General features: G+C 45.9%; 1 protein-coding gene across 2 annotated transcripts; it reads right to left on the reverse strand.

Annotated features, from left to right (window-relative positions):
• Positions 1–680: 680 nt before the first annotated feature.
• Positions 681–19,090, reverse strand: LOC128340266 (alpha-aspartyl dipeptidase-like). Of its 2 annotated transcripts, XM_053285220.1 has the most exons (9): positions 18,820–19,090; positions 17,060–17,176; positions 16,149–16,237; positions 14,398–14,472; positions 13,595–13,674; positions 12,209–12,382; positions 9,452–9,511; positions 4,368–4,450; positions 681–2,778 (listed from the first exon to the last, which is right to left on the reverse strand). In XM_053285220.1, exons 1-9 carry the CDS (start codon positions 18,915–18,917, stop codon positions 2,712–2,714), a joined length of 843 nt encoding a protein of 280 aa, XP_053141195.1. In that variant the 5' UTR covers positions 18,918–19,090; the 3' UTR covers positions 681–2,711. The 2 variants fall into 2 exon arrangements, with proteins under 2 accessions (XP_053141195.1, XP_053141196.1); XM_053285221.1 differs by lacking the exon at positions 17,060–17,176 and having other exon boundaries at positions 18,820–19,086.
• Between the last annotated feature and the right edge of the window lie 10 nt (positions 19,091–19,100).

Below are 19,100 nucleotides of genomic sequence, written 5' to 3' on the forward strand. Positions count from 1 at the left end.
TCAGTTTGATCATGGAACCAATTTCCTAAAGTGGGGTGGCCCTCCCTCACTAGAGGTCTTCAAGCAGAGGCTGGACTCTGTTGGGGATGCTCAGGATTACTTGCATCAAGCAGTGGGGTTTGGAATAGATGATCTATGAAGCACCCTCCAATTTGATAACCTCACAGAGAATATCCTCACATATTTATCTGAATAAAGAGTTCTACAATTCATGTTTCCAAACATACCAGAGTACTAGAACAGGCTCCTTCATGTCACACTGAAGTAACTTCTTTCTGTTTGCCTACAAGGTTCTGGAGAATTGAACATTAATCAAAACTAGTGTGGTATTTAGTGGCAAAGAGAATGAGCTGTGAAACACCTTGTTTAAATTTTGCTTTTTCCACTAGAAAGCTTCAGGCTTGCCACTACTTCTTAACTTCAGCACTTCATCCGTAATATGAGGATAATATTGACCTGCTTTGTAAAATTGCTGTAAGGATTCCTCAGATATGGAAAGTAAAACTCTGTGAAACCCTTTGAAGCACTACACCAAGTAGTGTTGTGATAACTCTAGTTACAGACGTTCTGATCTACTGTTATAGGCAAATACTTCAGTATAGAGTGACCCTTAAACATATCCCATAGAAGAGAAGCTTGTGATTAGATCTGCACCAACCAAGTAAGTGAAATGTTGAGGCTGTGGTTTTGGAAGTATGTTTATTTTTTTCCAGAGATGTAAGTTAAGCAGGACTGAAAACATTTTTGTAAACCTTAGGAGAAGATTAAGGGCAAGAAGGATAGATGGAAGAATCCTGTTCTTGTTGGAGCAATCTGGTCTGTTTCACTTTTGCCACTATCGCTGCTGCCTTCCTTTCAGGCAGTGCTAGAGGCACTAAGATTCAAGACTATCTGGAAATGAGATTTTGTGTCTACCTTCAATGAGCAGCAATAGTTGGTGAGAAGAAAGCACTTCACATATGACTACATGTTTTCGAGAGCTGGACTTTACCACTGAAAGAGATTGAGTTGCTCCAGATAGAATGTGGAACCTCTTTATTTCATATAACCTAGTTTGGTTTTATTGTCTGGACCCATGCCGGTCCTAACTGCAGTTCATTTGTGGCCATCTAACCAAGATTTAAAGGTTAGGTTTGAAGTTAGCTTGTGTATGTAAGTTAAGCCTAACCTTAGTTCTGTGTTGCCTCTGAACCCACCCTCAGAATTTCTTTGACTTGTTCAAAGGGCTGCTGCTCACAGAGATGCTAGCTCAGAGAGGTTGCAAGACATAGCCACTCTAGGCTGCAAGCATCTCACTGACGCCAGCTTAAAATCTCCCCTAATCTGCCTAGCAAGTTCTTATGTAATTTCTCTAGTCTTTTGCCTAGAAACATTTACTGACAGAATTCACCTTTATTTTAAAATGTATAGACTTGCCACTCAACTCTCTCATTATTCCCACCACAGCTGAAATCCAGTAGCAGCCAGTTGACACAGCAACCAAGACAGCACAGGCTGTACTGAAATCCCTTTCCCAATATGATCCTTCTCTACCTTATGCCTCATATTCTATTTTAACTAGCATCATTGGAGTTGAACAGCTTGTTTTTTGTTTGCCAGTTAGCCCAGTGGTGGTGCCTTGCTGCTCCCCCTTACAAAAGGAGATTTGTATAAGGAGTTTGGAGAAGGAATGGCCATACACCCTTGTATAGCTTTGCAGCATTACTGCTGACAAAGCCCAAAGGGAACACTAAGAACAGTCATTCAGGAATTACATTTCCCATGCTCATGTAGCAGCACTCTCCAACTATGCTTTTGTTCTTTACCATAGCTCTAACACTCCACAATAATCCTTCTCTAAAATCTGCCCCCACCATAACACTGCATTCGCAAGAAATGTTTCTTACCTTCCCCTTCCACCCCTGCATTTTTTCCTTTTGTGTGTGTCTTGTTAGTCTTGTCTCCCCATTGTTCAGGTATACAATTGTACCTGAGCAGTGGGTTGCCTTTCTTCTGCCATCTGAAAATGCTCTTTTACCTATTCCCTCCTGCCATTTGAACCCAGATAACCGATTCATAGTTAGCTCTGACTTGCATTACTTCACTTCCCCTTCTGGTTCCTTTCAGTGTATCTCAGCTTCATCAATAGGCATTATTAGCACTGCTTTCAGCTAGTCTAGGAGTGGTATGAAATGGTTCACAGTGCTTGGTGGGAAACTCTAGAAATGTGAGACACAGCTTGCTGGGAGATGGGAGGATTAGTACTTTAACAACCTCTTTGTTTTCTATAGAGAGTCAAGAGCATTCAGAGTACTCCAAAAGCAGGCAGAAAGAGTATGTTCCAGGCAAGCCTGCCCCTTGTAACCAGAAACAATGGTTGGGAAGTGGAGAATGGGACAAGGGCTTGCCAGGAGCAGGGCAGCACAAGGAAACCTGGGATTGCATACGGGCCCTTTCATGGGAGACAAACACAGGGGGTTGGCCACTTACAAACTATGGTTACAAGGAACAAGCTGAGATTTGTAATAGTGTGCGGAACCTTTTTCAATTTATTTCATAAACCTTAGTCAAACCATTCTGGAAAGTCCTAACACAACCCAATCACCAGACTCGCTTTTTGAGGTATCAGCTTTTTTGAGTGGTTATTGGCTTTCTAGATTTTTGCACCCCTGGCATAAGGTATTTCTTTTTCTTCTCAAGCAGATTGCTGAGAGATGGCATTTTGGCAAAAGTTACGGTTCCTCAGTCAACAAGAAACTGAAATCCGTTCCAGGCTCATGTTCTGTTGGGCTATTCCCTCTGTTCATAAAAAGACAAAAATGACTTTTTAAAAATTGAAATTCAAATTATTAGACAACAGATTTTCTATTCAGTTTAAAAAAAAAATATTTATTTGTCAGACTTCTATACCGCCCAGACTTTCATCTCTGGGTGGTTAAATGAGCATTCATTGGTCATAGGAGCATTCACTGGTGACATGCTGGTGGAGAATAATTTAAGGCTCACCTCTAATGAACACAGTCTAGGAGCTATAGTTCTGATGACAATTATTTATGTCATGTGGAGACTCTATCCGATGAAAGCCTCCAACCACAATGGTATACATATAACTAGCACATTATTACATGAAAACATAATTGTGTACATTTTCCTCCAGATGAATGAACTGAGGGTAGAACTGAGGAGGCCAGTATAGGCCATGGCAACCTCATTTATTCAATCTACTGGCAGGGGCAGCTAAAAAGTTAAGTTTGAGAAACCCTTGGAGAGGACCTTGAACAGTAAGGCCCATTGAGATCATCAGGAGAGGTCCGTTTGCATTTGCCACCGGCTCGTCTGGTGGCTACTCAGGGACGGGCCTTCTCCGTTGCTGCCCCGAGGCTTTGGAATACGCTTCCTGGTGAAATAAGAGCCTCCCCATCTCTGACAACTTTCAAAAGACACATCTGTTCACCCAGGCTTTTAACTGATAGTTTTGATTGTTTTAATGTTGTTTTTAGAATATTGTTTTAAAATTTTGAATTGTCCTTTAAATTTTTTTGGTTTTGCTTTTAATTAATGTTTTACTTTTTAATCTAGTTGTAAACCACCCAGAGACGTAATTTTTGGGTGGTATAAAAATATGTTAATTAATTAAATAAATAAATTAAATTAAATGCATGAAATGAGCATAACCACAGCATTCAAAAGGCTGTCTTTGACATTCAAAAGCCCTAAATGGCTTGGGACCACCATCTTCCCCATAATCAAGTCAAAATGCTAAGATTGCTGGGAAGATGATTCTTTGCATCCCACCACGATATGGGCTCACCTGGTTGAGATGCAGAAGGGAGGTTTCTTATGACCATGCCTAGACTCTGGCACTCTCTCACTAGGGGGGTTTGGCTTCTCTGCTAATCTTTCACCACCATGTAAAAATATTCTTATTCCAGTGGGCTGATGGTAGATGGTCTATGGTGGCAGTTGAACTGCTCTTTGGATTGTTCTCATAGCTCTTATGTTTTCAGTGTGCCATGGTGTTGCTTTTTAACTTCTGTAAGCTGCCTTGAGTGTTTTAATAATGAAAAAGTGTTGTATTAATTGTTTTAAAATAGAGGAGACAGAACGTCAGCAAGAGGAAGGACTGAAAAGTTATGATAGCTGCCCCTTTAAGAAATATACCAGGGTTAAACTATGTAGGTATTTAGATAAGCTTCCCCCAAACACACTACGGTCAGTTTTAGAGAGAACTGCAGCAAAGTGTTGTAAACTGCTTCTGTGTTTTGGTCACACTGGGCATCCTGGTCTCATGCCAGTACCTTGGCCACAGAACTGCAGACTCACCAATGTACTGCATGATTAGTTTTGATTAAGCTTGCTAAGCCAGGGCATAGAACTGGGTCTTTTACCTCACAAACAGGCGAGCCCCAGTTTTCCCTTGCAGGGTAGCTTTGGTTCCTTCCACAAGCAGCATTGCTCCTTCGCGTAAACCCTTTAGAGACAAGGAAGAAAATGTGTAAATGCAGGGGGCCAGCACACACCAAAAAAACCCTCCCCACAATTGAGGGAAGATTCACAAAACCAACCTTGAGTCTAGCAACAACAACAACTGTGGCTTCAGCAACAACCAAGTTGGGTGCATACCTGGGGAAACCTACCATGCAGGTATCTTTAACAAACGGAACGTTTCACAGAACCAGTCAATCTACACGCTCAGTCTGCCTATTTGACTGTACAAATTAGAGCTTTTAATTTCTCACAATGAAGCACCTAGAATTTTGAAACATTTGGAAAATTCATATCTAGTATGTACTCAAAAGAAGAGCACAATCTATATTAATCCAGCATTTTCACAACTGAATAAAACACTCATCTGTTTTTATGGGCCATTTTGTACTGGTGTGCATGAAACTGATTTTGTGTTACGAAAACAAAATGCTCGAAATGTTTAAAAGTTTAATTGAAACAGCAGCCAATCTGGCTGTTTCGACAAAACAAACTTGAAACGTTTTGAGTGTTTTTTGGCCATTCGGTTTGAGTGTTTTGAACAATAGGGAAATCGAAGTGTCCCTAGGAGCTACGTATGGGGAATAAAGTGGGTTGCGTGGTAGGGTATGATGGGTGCTACCCACCTCCAACCCACAAAAGAAATGGGCAAGCGGGTGATTTTTTTTTAAAATTAACCTTTCCCCAACCCCCCCCATAGGATCCTATGGGGAAAGGTTAAATTTTTTTTATTGCCTACACCCAACCCACTTTGGTGTCCCTAGGAGCTACCCATAGGGAACAATGTGGTGTTTCAAGGTCCCCATTGTTCCATATGGCTGGAACAAGCAGAGTACAGTACACACATTTTGCAACCCTGCCTTGAAAAACACTGGATAACAGAAGCAAGCACACAGAAAAAGGGAATCAGTCCCTCCCAACACAGAACACACATTTCAAAGACAGTCTGAAAACAGCCAAAAAGGAACCACTGACCCAGAATCCACTGCTAGCCACAGTGCCTGTGTTGCAGTAACAGCATTGGCAAGTTGCGCTCTCTCCCACAACTATGACTCCTTACTTCTGCATTGCAACAGCTGCCACAGTAGCACGAGCATAGCCATACGCTCAACTAGAGCAACTTCAGCCACATTTTGACTGAGTACACCTTGCAATGCAGATGGCAGGGCAGAGCAGTGAGTGAAGCACTAGTCAAGGCCAGACATGGAGCTGATCACAGCAATCACCAAGAAATATTACACACACACAGCTGCCACTGTCCATTTCTCACCACAACATTATCTCACAAAATAAAACAAACTCCACCCCAAGGCAGGCAGGCACCCAAGTTCTGCCTTTGTCAATGTGAGATCCAGCAAAACCAGATAGTTTATAGCAACAACAGCACAGCATATCATATTCAGTGCTGACAAGAAAAGCACAAAATCAAACCCACCTTCCTTTCATCCTGCCTGCCTCAGGAGGACAGAGTACTGTAGACCAGGGATTCTCAACGTTGGGTCCCCAGATGTTATTGGACTTCAACTCCTATAATCCCCAACCAAAGGCCACTAAGGCTGGGGATTATGGGAGTTGAAGTCCAAAAACATCTGGGGACCCAATGTTGAGAAACCCTGCTGTAGACAATTCTGAGCTAAATGGACCAATGGTCTGAGAAGAAGAAACAAAAAGCTGACTCTTACCATGAGAAGAACTCTACTTTCTTCTCCAGGGTATGTATATTTTACGCCACAACACTGCTGCCTGCCTGTCTAGGACTGAATAACACCATGGCCTGAGATTGGTGCTGGACCCCGGCTGACAGCCTGACACTTGGGCTGGGCACCAGTCTATCATCTCATCATTGGCCATGGCAGTGGTGTGCGTGCTTGTCTGCATGTGTCAGCAGAAAGACTGTGACATATCTGGTTTGGGGGTTGGCCAGGGTGGGGCGAGCCCAGCAGAGGAAGATTGGCCTTCAGGAAGACCAGACGCTCCACCAAGTCAGCATCCAAGCATAAGCGATCGGGTGTCACCACACCCCTGTCCATGGAGAACACCCTCTTGCTCTGGACACTGCTCGACGGCCATGAGAGGAACCGTCTGGCAACCATCACCAAGTCTGGCCAGGATTGGCGCCATCTCCTGGCCTGCTGCCACTGGCTCCTGAAGGTACTGCAGCACACACTGCTTAGCACTGCTGCAGGGCTCATTGGGCCCCTCCCATCCCCCTGGCAAGGCTCTAAGGTAGCCCACTGAACCACCCGGTGGAACGCTGAAGCAGAACTACCAGGTGCCACTGCAGGGGACACCATGCCAGGGACACCATGCTGCCGGATCGTGAAGCAGTGGTGATGCTGCTGCTACGGATGGACCATGCACTAGCAGTAGCTGCTCCAGCACCCTCCTCCTGCTTGTGCCCCAGCCTTCTCTCCTCAGCTCACTTGACCTTTTCAACCAGGGGTCCCTAAAGCTGGGCAGCCGGGCAGGGGTTACAGCTTTGCCCTTCATCCTTGGGTCACATAGGCAAGACAAAACATGTGCTTCCAATGCACCCCCAAGGGTATCTGACCCATCACTCCAGTCCTCAGCTGACTTGCCAAGGCGATTGCTTCTTCAATGGTCGCTGACCCTCAGCAAAAGTTTGGCTGCCTGGACAGCCATCCCTCAACCTGGCAATCAATGGACACTGAAAGCTCATCTGCTGTGTGGTCAGTGTACATGACCTCCACACATTGCAGAGCCCACCTGTGCTTTGCTGCATGGGAGGGGTCACACCGCCAGCAGCAGATGTCCCCCCACTCTCCTGCCCCCACCAGTGTGCCATGAAGGTCAGGAAAAGAGCGTGCAGGTCACTGTGGCTGGTCCACAGATTCACAGTGAAGTACATGCTGGTGTTAGTAACCCCGATGGCCTCCCTGCATGCCTGGTACAGGGAGGGCACCACCCGCCTCCTGCAGGTGGTGTGTGAGGGGATTTTAGAGTCGGGGACAAGCAGTAGGAGCAGCCAACAGAAGCCAACATTCTCCACCACTTGGAATGGCTGATCATCCAAAGCCATCACCATCACCTTGGCCTGGGTGATATGAGGTTCTGGGCGACCAGACGGCTTGGACACCGACTGCACTCACTGAACAGGCAACTTCCCCTTCTTGGGAGCTGGAGCAGCTGCCTTGCTGGCACTACTCAAGGGCACACCAGGCCTATTGCTGCCAGCAGGAGCAGGGCCTCCAGGTGATGCCGTTGCAGGTGCAGCAGCATCCCCTATGTCAAAGGATGCTTAGGGTCCTTTCCCCTGCTGACCTGGATGGATGCAGGGATCAGATGGCATGGGCTGGGTCATCATGGCGGTCCCACGCCACCCTACCCTGGCCCCATTTCGGTGGTGGTGGTGGTACTGGGGCTGCTGATTCCTTCTGGGGGCCGCCGCCACCACCCTCAGTCCAGGGCTGAGAAGGTCCAGAAACAAGAAGAAACATGGGTGGGGCATGTTGCACTGCCAAGAGGGGTTGGAGAGGATGGCTAGAGGGATCTGGCTGGGCGAGCAGCTGACACCACCTCCTCTGCTGCCACAGGAAGAACTTCTTCCCTGACAGGGGAGGACCTACCGACTAATTCTACTCCAGCTGCCACTGGTGGCCGGGGCTGCACTGCAGGACCATCCTCCTCCCCAAAGGAGAGCCTGCGTGCAAGGGGGAGACTCGGGGAGCAGGCCCCTCTTGCCGTCGCCCATGACCCGCATCACCCCTCCTTCTGCCTGCCAACCTGCTCCTGGATCTGCCTCACGCCCTCCCACACATCTTGGGGGGTTTTCCATTCAAGACCTCCCTCTGATGGAAAGGCAAGAGAAGAAGCACCTGTAAGGCAGGTATTTTTAAAAGGGGGGTAGAATCAGGGGTCGTCTGTTTATGGTGTGCATGCCACTACCTATAGCATTGTAGAGTGCAAGCACACAAGCTAGAAAAATTGAATTTCCCTAAATAAGCAACCTTTTATTTATATAAGGCTTTTATTGATGGGCGGGGGGGCCTTCTTTGGAAGGGAATGAGCAACAATGGGGTAAGTCTAAGGAAAGGGGATTGCTGTGGTCTGTCTCCTAACCCACCCCTCCTGTCCTACATCTCTGTCCCTTCCCCAAACTAGGCCCTGTTTAAGGAAATCTAACCTGGCCTAGGTTACATAAGAACAGCCCTGCTGGATCAGGCTCACAGCCCATCTAGTCCAGCATCCTGTTTCACACAGTGGCCCCCAGATGCCGCTGGAAGCCACAGACAGGAGTTGAGGGCGTACCCTCTCTCCTGCCGTTACTCCCCTGCAACTGGGGTGCTTACCTGTTCCAGCGTCTTCTGCTGGGGTCTGGCCAGGTGCCGCACTCAGAGGCACTTGAGCCAAGCAGACACTGGGACGCAACAGCTGGGGGTAGGGCAGGTGGATGCCAGGCAAGGGGGTACCCACCACCCCCCCAAAAAAGGGAAAAAAAGGGGTGCAGCTTGGGGCTGCAAAAGGGGAGGGGGGAGTCATCACAGCACCCCAGTTATTAAAGCCATTGGAGGCTAGCTACAAAAAGAAGAAAATTCCACAGCAGCACCCAGTTAAATCCACTGGTGCTGCTGGTACAATTAAAAAGAAAGAAAAAAGAAAAAGTAGTTGGCACTGCAAAGGGAAAAAGAGAGCGAGAGCGAGACAGATAAGCCACAGGCACTCTCTGTCTCTCCCTCTCCACACAGGCAGGCCCCAGTCCCTACCATTTTGTACTTTTTCCAGAGGCAAACACTCTGTTCCCAACGGCTAAAGAAAGCCTGCCATACTCCCACCAAATAGGTATCACACTACCACCAATCAAAGACAACCTCAGGGCTCTGTGGCTGCCAGGAGTCGATGCAGACTCGATGGCACGCTTTACTTTTCAGGAGCAGACTGTTCTGTGCTACAATCTAGGCGAACTATTAAGAACTGGGAAAGAGAGGGGGTGGGGAACAGCTTCCAGATGAAAAGAATTACTACTCACCAATACCGGAGGAGTATTTGGTTCTTCATGATACTGAAGAATCCTTTTTTCACGGGTTTCCTGCAGCAATAGTAAAAGCCTATTCAGTATGCAGAAAATAGCTCATAGCCCATTTTCAACAGACCTTACACTCAAGTGTGTGCATAAGACAACAGCCTTGAGTATTTCAATATTTAAAAATCCACCCCATCTCACATAGTTTATGCTGCTGTTAAATATCTAATAGATATTGATAATGCAAGGATTAAAAATGTGTGATGCAGGAGATTCACCAACAGGATATCCTGGTTTCTCCCCCACCCCCCAAAATATTAGAAGTAGCTTCAAGAGTAGCAGCTTTCAACTATGGTGCTGGGGGAGGGAGAGGTTTTCCTCTCCCCAGCAGTTTTTCCAATTTAAAATAACCTTTTCGAAAACTATTTAGCCTACCGGACAAATAGTAATAGGTTACCTGTATGTATGCCCCTGGACTTTGGAATGTACTCACTGTTTAAATAAGAGCCTCCCCATCTCTGGCAACTTTTAAAAAGGCACTGAGGACACATTTATTCACCCAGTCTTTTAATTAGATTTATGGTTTTAAATTTTTAATGTTTGTTCTAAATAATTTGATTGTTTAAATGATTTTAACTGTTTAATTGATTTAGTTTTGATTTTAATGGTTTTTTACTTTGATGTAAACTGCCCGGAGCCATTTTTGGAAGAGTGGTATATAAATCAGATAAATGATAATAGTAAATAATAGTAATGTATTACCTTGCAGAACAAACAACAGCTTTGGGGGCAGTGCAGTTTCAATCAGGATAATGGGGTGGGGGGTGCTGGTTAGAGTCACCCTTCCCAGCTTTACAGTGCCAGTTCAAAAACTCCCACCCAGAGGTTGCTGTTCATACTTTTAAAATGGGAAGGAGGAGACTCTATTCAGAACTCTCCTACATTATGCCTCATTTGCCCGCAACAGCCTCAAGTTAGTCAGAATTTGAAACAACATTACTGTGGTGAAATGGAGGAGTCATCTACTGGCTCAAAAACCATGGTTTGTTCGAAGCACAGTTTAGAATCTAAATCATGGTTCGGGCATTTGGGCAAACCGGCAAACCATTATTTACAGCTGGTTGCCTGCTTTGGTTTTTCATCTTTTCAGTAACCAGCTTTTAAGTTGATGAAAGTTTGGGCGGTATATAAATGTGATGAATAAATATAAATAAATAAAGTTCATCCCCATCTCCACAGTGGGCAGACCCTGGAGACAAAGCAATATCTGTGACTACACTTTGTCAATTCAGCCATCATGCCAAACCAGTCAGAACAAATGAGAGTTTGCAAGCCCAGTCAAAGTTCTAGTTTGCCAGTCAAACCCAAACCATTGTTTGTTAAATCAAATGCAACACCCAACCTGCAGCAGTTTCATTGGTTACTAGTCACTTCTGGGCTAGATTCAAGGTGCTGGTCTTGACCATTAAAGCTCTACACGGCTGGGAGCCTGCAGTGGCAGATTTAAGAAGAGGCAAAGTAGGCGCTTGCCTAGGGCAACAAAATTGCCACCCGTCTTTGGGGACAAGGGGAAAGTCCCCCCTTTTTTATTCTAAAAATTGCTGCTGTGCAGCAGGATGGGGGCAGGGACGGCCTCACAATGGCAGCTGCGGGGAGGGGAGGCAAGGGGAAAGTTCCCCCTTTTACCTTCAAAGCAATGCCGCTGTGTGGTGGGGCAATGAGCTGGAAGGAGCTCTCCCCTGCCACACAGCAGCACTGCTTTAAAGGTGAAAGGGGAAAACTTGCCCCTGGCCCCACCCCACCCCTCCTTGCTGCAGCCGCTTCTGCCCCATTCCGCCGCATAGCAGTGCTTTAATGTAAAAGGGGGAACTTTCCCCTCACCCCCTGTAAGCTGCCAATGTGTGGTCTTTGCTGCCCCCATCCACTGCACAGCGGTTGTTTTAGAAGAAAAAAGGGGGATTTTCTATTTGCCACTCCTACCTTTGCTGTGGCGGTGGGGGAGGCAAATCCTTGGTTGCCTAAGGGCGGCAAAAGGCTTAATTTGCCCCATGGGCTGGGGTACCTGTTCTGCATTCGCCCATATGAATCTGCCAGGGCATTCGCCCATATGAATCTGCCAGGGCCCTCTGCTCATCGTCTCAGGTCCTGCTCATGGCCCCGCCACTAACACAGTTCCGGCTGGCAGGGCCTAGAGACAGGGTCTTTTGGGTTGTGGCCCTTCAGCTTTGGAATGCCCTCCCCGAAGATCTTCACCTTGCTCCCTCCCCTCAATGTTTTTTAAAAGACATCTGAAAACACATATTTTTAAAGCGGCTTTTTAATGTTGTATCTGCTGTTTATATCTGGTTGGTTTTTTAGATTTTAATTCTCAGTTTTTGGCTTTCTATTAATAACTTCTAATATGAAACTTTTAAAATTTGTGATTTTAAATGTTGTTTTAGTCTGGTCCTTTAACTTGTTTAACTGTATTAACGTTTTATTTTATATTGTGTTTTGTTGATGTCGTGAGGCACCGCGAGCAGTAGTGTACTGGAGGGGTGGGGTATATATATCTTGAATCATCATCATCATCATCACCATCATCACAGTAAACTATTCTTAACTTTTAACTGTGATTTTGGCATGATGTTCAATTTAGCCACTAAGAGCAAGAAGAGAAGATGCCCATCAAAGGAGCAAAGATGTAAGACATATTTAATGCTCCTATACGGCCTGGGTACTGCAAGGACATACTGAGTTGTCTTAACGACAGTTGAAGCTTACCCCCATGTGGGTGCTGTTAACATCTGGATCCAAGTAATGTGGGTTGATGTTGAAAGGAACCAATCCAAGGGCAATCAAGGAAGGGGGATATACAATTGGCATATCATTGGTTGTGTTGATGCTGATAGTTGCTACGTTAGCTCCTGCACTGGATCCAATATATGGAATCCCATCCTATAAGACATGGAATGCTTTTTTAAAAGTTTCTTCAAATCTCAATTAACTTAACAAAATGCAAAGACTCAGTGAAACAAAGAGACTTAACAATTCAAAGCTGTCTTGCACAAGGCCAAGGGCCTTACACAGCTCTGCATCACTTTCTTATAGGGTTCTAGAGCTGGGAAGAGGGTTCTTACAGAGAAGAGAGCTGGTCGTGGTAGCAAGCATGACTTGTCCCCTTAGCTAAGCAGGGTCCACCCTGGTTGCATATGAATGGGAGGCTAGAAGTGTGAACACTGTAAGATATTCCCCTCAGGAGATGGAGCCGCTCTGGGAAGAGCATCTAGGTTCCAAGTTCCTTCCCTGGCATCTCCAAGATAGGGCTGAGAGAGACTCCTGCATGCAACCTTGGAGAAGCCGCTGCCAGTCTCTGTAGACAATATTGAGCAAGATGGACCTATGGTCTGACTCAGAGGAGAGCTGGTCTTGTAGTAGCAAGCATAACTTGTCCCCTTAGCTAAGCAGGGTCCACCCTGGTTGCATATGAATGGGAGACTTAATTTGTGAGCACTGTAAGATATTCCCCTTAGGGGATGGAGCCGCTCTGGGAAGAGCAGAAGGTTGCAAGTTCCCTCGCTGGCTTCTCCAAAGATAGGGCTGAGAGGGACTCCTGCCTGTAACCTTGGAGAAGCCATTGTCAGTCTGTGAAGACAATACTGAGCTAGATAGACCAATGGTCTGATTCAGTATATGGCAGTTTCCTATGTTCCTATGACTCAGTGTATGGCAGCTTCCTATGTTCCTAGAGTCTCTTCCCATTACGCTCGGTTTGAAGAGAAATGTGAAAAGCACATCCTACTAGAAAATATAGTTTCTGAAATATTGCAGTGTGGAAATATTGCAAAAAAATGCAAAAATAAGTGCAATATGCAAAATAAATGGGAATATGAAAATGGGAGGATGGATATAAACCCCTATGTTTGGATAAAATGGGACTGATCATAAGCTTTTGTATGTTTATATTGGTATGTCACAGTATAAGCTAAAGAAACAATGTGCTTACTTCAGAACAGCAACAGTCTCCATTTGAAGAGCACAACCACATGAGTTCCACTTAGGACTTAGCACCTGTTATTGCTGCAGGAAACGAATATTGCCACTCTTCGAAAGCAAGTTCCACTAATTTCCTTCATACTTTATTTTAAGAGCTTGTTTACTATATATTACCTCAAGAATTTTTTTCCTGATTGGCTGCACCAGACCATTGTCATACAGAGTCTTCAAGAGACGAAATGTATTGCCACCACCTGCAGGAAAAGGGAGCCCAGTTTGACCAAATTTGCTTCATATAAGAACAAGTTCCAAGACAAAGAACGACATGAGAGATATGTATTGTAGACAGAGAGTCTTCTCAGGTATAGGGTTATTTCAGCTCCGTATCTGGATCAAGAGCTCAGTCCAGTTTTCACTACCCAAAACCAGTTAAGCCATTTAAATGGCAATTTCTTTCCAATAACCAGTGCCTCAATTATCTTACTTAGAAGCAGAGGCGTAACTAGGGAAAACAGTGCCCGGGGCAAGCACTGAAATGGCGCCCCCCCACCGCGCCCCCCAACATACTACATTATACTTAGGTTTTTCCTCACAAGCGCCCGCTGCCGCCAAGCCAGGCCACTGACTGGCCGCCAGGCTCCAGCAAAGCAATGGGGGGGCGCAGGCGGTGCGGAAGGGACTGCTCGTGGGGAAGGGGGCACCGACGCGCTCCCTTGACTGCTGCAGCACTGCTGCACTGAGCAGGAAACATTAAAAATTAAAAAATAAAAATAAAAAAATTGGTCATGGCGGTGCCCCCCACGTGACCAGAAAAGATGGCGCCCGGGGCACGTGCCCCCCTGCCCCCCCTATAGTTACGCCTCTGCTTAAAAGGGGAACTAGCATTCAGAGTTCTCTTTTTATACCTTACCCTGTAGTTATATAAAGAAGGCCATAGAGTGATGTAAAGAAGAAGTCCACCAGGAGCCAATATTTACCAATGAATATCGCTTCAGCTTTTCTCACAGCCTCTACTGGATCAGGAGACTCATGAATACTGTCTAATCCATACCCTAGGGAAAAGGTATAAATCAATGAAATAAGGAATGCATTGTAAGGGAATTTGTAAACAAGGTTCTATTAGGCCAGCTAAATATCCCTGGGCAAGTACTGTAATGAATCCATGATCAAGAGGTTAATTAGACCGCTGCCAGATAGCAGATTCAGCATTCTGGCAGAAAACCAGAAATTGGAGGGGGGACGCACGATACTGCAAGGGGAACAAACATAGGGTGTGTTTGCACTAGTCTCCATTAAAGACATTTTATGTTATTCCTATTTGAACTGGCTCATGGAGAAGAGCACTGTCATATGTCTGGTATGTTTTCTGTCCTGGTATGTCTTTTTTGGCATCAGGCACACCAAATCTGTGTGACAGATACTTAACATATTCCTCTAACTAACAGATTTTGAGTTCCTCTCCTCAAGCTAAAGTCACTTGCAATAACTGAGTTCAAAAGTAAAGTGTGCAGTTGAGTCGATGTCGACTCTCCTGGCGCCCACAGAGCCCTGTGGTTGTCTTTGGTAGAATACAGGAGGGGTTGACCATTGCTGTCGCCTGTGCAGTATGAGATGATGCCTTTCAGCATCTTCCTATATCACTGCTGCCCGATATAGGTGTTTCCCATAATCTGGGAAACATACCAGCGGGGATTCGAACCAGCAGCCTCTGGCTTTCTAGTCAAGTCATTTCCCACTGCGCCATTAAGTTCAGCCAGTAAGAAAAACCATTGGGAGGCAAGCCACAAGTGGGTGGAAAAGTTATGTCGCTTTAAAAGACCTCAATCACTCACTCTTTTACATGATGATAGCTTTAAACTCAGAACTGCCCCAGTCATCGAGTTTTATCCTGATAAGCTTTTTGCTGCACGGGGCCAGTTAGGGGCTCTTCTCATTTCTACTTCTTGACCATCAATCATTAAACTGACCACACGTAGATAGGAAAAGTTTGCAGTTCATAATGCAAGCCTGCACAGTTTTACCCACCAAGCTAAATCTAGTCTATGAGTCATATGTTTATGTATAAAGAAAAGCCCAATAAACTCCTATTTTTGCTTGCAGGGTTTGCAAGCAACAGTAGGGTTACCTAGCACTTAGCAAGGCATGGTGGCTCTCTGTGGCTGGTGAGCTGCATTTGGCCAAGTTGTGCAGGTCTGCAGTAATTCAAGATCCAAATGAGCTCTATTGCTACAATGCCATGGGCATTGTGTTCTTGCAAATATGGGTGAGCTGTTTCAGGATAAAAGTCTTCAGTACAGTATCCTTGATTATGGAAAATGAACCATATGAGAGCTGGTTTTATAGTAGCAAGCATGACTTGTCCCCTTAGCTAAGCAGGGTCTGCCCTGGTTGCATATGAATGGGAGACTTGATGTGTGAGCACTGTAAGATATTCCCCTTGGAGCCACTCTGGGAAGAGCATCTAGGTTCCAAGTTCCTTCCCTGGCATCTCCAAGATAGGGCTGAGAGAGACTCCTGCCTGCAACCTTGGAGAAGCTGCTGCCTATCTGTGTAAGCAATACTGAGCTAGATAGACCAAGGGTCAGACTCAGTATATGACAGCTTCCTAGTTCCTAACCTTCAGATGCTCTATTTTAGGGGATTTTCAGATTTGAGTGTCTTCAGATATTAAATAATGTTAATATTTAATACATTGGTTTAATCATAATAATAAATATACTTGTCTTACCTAAGCTTTCAAACTTTTCTCTTGCCATCTTGGCATAGGCATCTCGGTCATGGAGAGCATAAGGAACAAACAGAACTCTCTTCACCTTCCTGGAAACAGTAACTTTGTCACAACTTAACCGTTTGGGATCTGTCATAGTCAGCTTAAATCAAACTGAACCGATACCCACCACCCCACCCAATTCATCACGGCACTTAGTAATATGTAAAAGCTTAAAAGACCCCCCTAGAGTTTATTGCAAACTGCCAGCTAGAAAACTGGCACAATGCACATGTTAAGAGGTTGAAAGTGTGATGTTGTGGTTTCTGTTACAAGGAATGGAGTTCTTGTATGTGTGTATATGTGCGTGTGTATAAAATATTTGTATCCTGCTTTTCTGTTGAAAACAACTAAAGCAGCTTACAAAAAGATAAAATAACACAAAAAGGGATGAAGAACAATTCATCTTTCTAATCAGAAACCAGCACCATTGTATTCAGTGGTGTTACTCCCTAGTAAGTGGTCAGCATTGCAGCCTAAAAATAACAGCACTGAAACATAAATTTGAAAGCCCATTCAAAAAAATCCATAAAAATCGATCACTAGATACTAAAAGCTTGTTGATTTTTTAAAAAGTTATTCACAAATTGATAAGTATTTCTTTTTCTTCCTGAAGGATCCTTTCTTCAAAAATCCTACCACCATCACGGCAAGCACAAATCACAGAAGACAGACAGGATTGAAGCAGGGCTATGTATCTCAAGAACTATTGGACTTTGACTGGGGAGACCAGGTTCAAGTTCCCACTGAGCCATACAGCTCTCTGCATAAGCAGGAGACAGGAAGCTGCCATATAACAAGTCAGCCCATTAGTTCATCTAGCTCTGCATTGTCTCTACTGCTCAGTAGCAGCTAAGCTTCCCCAGCCTTACCTAAAGCTGCCTGGACTGAACTTGGGACCTGCCACATGCAAAGCAAATGCTCTACCTTTGGCCCCATCGCCTAAGTGTAGGGTAGTCACTTGCTGTCTGTCTATCTTCCCAGACGACCTGTGGGATAATCCCAAAAAGTATCGGTCGACTTTGAGAACGGATGGCATGAAATATCTACATTAAATACTGAGCACAGGAATCAGCATCTTGATAGATCTGGTTATCAGGCAAAGAGGCACCTTTCAAAGTGCTGACTCTCATTGCAGGGAGAGAGCAACTGTCCATCAGAGCACCTGATCCCTCCCAGTGGCAGGCTCAGACTGGCCCACAGCACAAGAGGGCATATTCCCAGGGCACCCCCGCCCTTCCAAAAATGGCTCAAGGCGGTTTACACAGAGGAATAACAAACAAATAAGGTGGCTCCCTTGAAGGGCTCACAATCTGGAAAGAAACATAAGAAAGACACCAGCAACAGTCACTGGAGGTACTGTGCTGGGAGTGGAGAGGGCCAGTTGTTCTCCCCCTGCTAAATAAAGAGAATCACCACGTTAAAAGGTGCCCCTTTGCCAAGTTAGCAGGGGTTATGGTGAATATCCTCCCCCGCCTTGGGATAGGGAACTATATTTTATTATTATTACATTTTATATCCCACTCTTCCTCCAAGGAGCACAGAGTAGTGTACTACATACTTGAGTTTCTCCTCACAACAACCCTGTGAAGTAGGTTAGGCTGAGAGAGAAATGACTGGCCCAGAGTCACCCAGCAAGTCTCATGGCTGAATGGGGATTTGAACTCGGGTCTTCCCGTCCTAGTCCAGCACTCTAACCACCACATCATTCTGGCTCGTGCTGGCTGTTGCTATGTGCACTGACTGCGTTGAGAACTCGGTTGCTGTCTACAAGGGGTATAATAACTACTGCTTCAGTTTAAAAACAACAACAGATTCTATAAAACGGGTTGTAATTAGGCCTGGGTTCACATTCTCCCACAGTCATCACATTCAATGGGAGTAGGCAGGTCTATCTTTCTCTCCGTCCAAGCTAACTCACAAGGTTGAGGGGAGACAGAAATTTTAAATTTTCTCTTATAGCAGCTTGCAGTGGAGGAGGGAGCGATTCCAGTCTGGGAATCGGTGCAGGGGGGAAAGAGCTGGACTCATCTACCCTTCCCGCCCCCAATCTAAATCTATCCCCCGATCCCGGTGCTTTTACAAGAAAAGTTGGAAGCTTAACCAGGGAGCTCCAGGGAAAGGTATAGTTTGGCTCGTGAGAGAGTCCAATCCTGCGTGCGCATGTTCACGTGGAAGCAAGTCCCGCTGACTTACATAGGACTTCTTCGTAAGAACGCAACCCTGTGAGCAGCACTTCCTGGAAAGAAAGTCCCACACTGAAGGCAGCGCGGGGGGCTTTCTTCCGAGTCAACATGTGTATCTAGGAATCGAGGGCGCACAGTTACTGGGCAGCAAGTCCCACCGAGTTTAAATAGGTTTTGGTCCCAAGCGAGGACTGTTGTAGCTTGAAAAGCACCGCTGCGAGGCAGCCCCCAGAGAGGGTCGAGACAATCGGGACACACAGAATGACGCGGATAGCTAGGCAAGCTTCTTGCGAGGCAGGCAACAGCAAGCGGCAGAATGGGGTGTGTGTGTGTGTCTTAAAGAGGGGGCTTCTGTGTAGCTCGCCCCCCCCCCCCACCCAGGCAACACTTGCGCCAAGGCTGCCTCTTTAGACGTGCTTGCTTCCCCTCACTTGCAGTGCACTTACTCCCCACATAAGTCCTTGATCTGCTTCTGGCAGTGCTCGAGATAACCCCCTCCGTGCAGGGTGGAGTTGGAGACCAGCAGCAGCCGACGTGCCCCCATCAGGGCAGAAGCCGCCCGGCGGAACCCTGCCCAGTCCTTAGGAACTCCTAGGTAGGAGGCCAGTCCGGGGTGCCAGAGAGACCGCTCGCGAGTGAGACGGCGGCGTCCCTAGTCCGGCAAGCAGCGAAGCAGCAGCACCCGAGAAGCGCTTCCCCGAGCTCCACCTTGCCACTGGCGCAGCGG

This window comes from Hemicordylus capensis, chromosome 1 (assembly GCF_027244095.1).
Source record: "Hemicordylus capensis ecotype Gifberg chromosome 1, rHemCap1.1.pri, whole genome shotgun sequence".
NCBI classification, from domain to species: Eukaryota; Metazoa; Chordata; class Lepidosauria; order Squamata; family Cordylidae; genus Hemicordylus; species Hemicordylus capensis.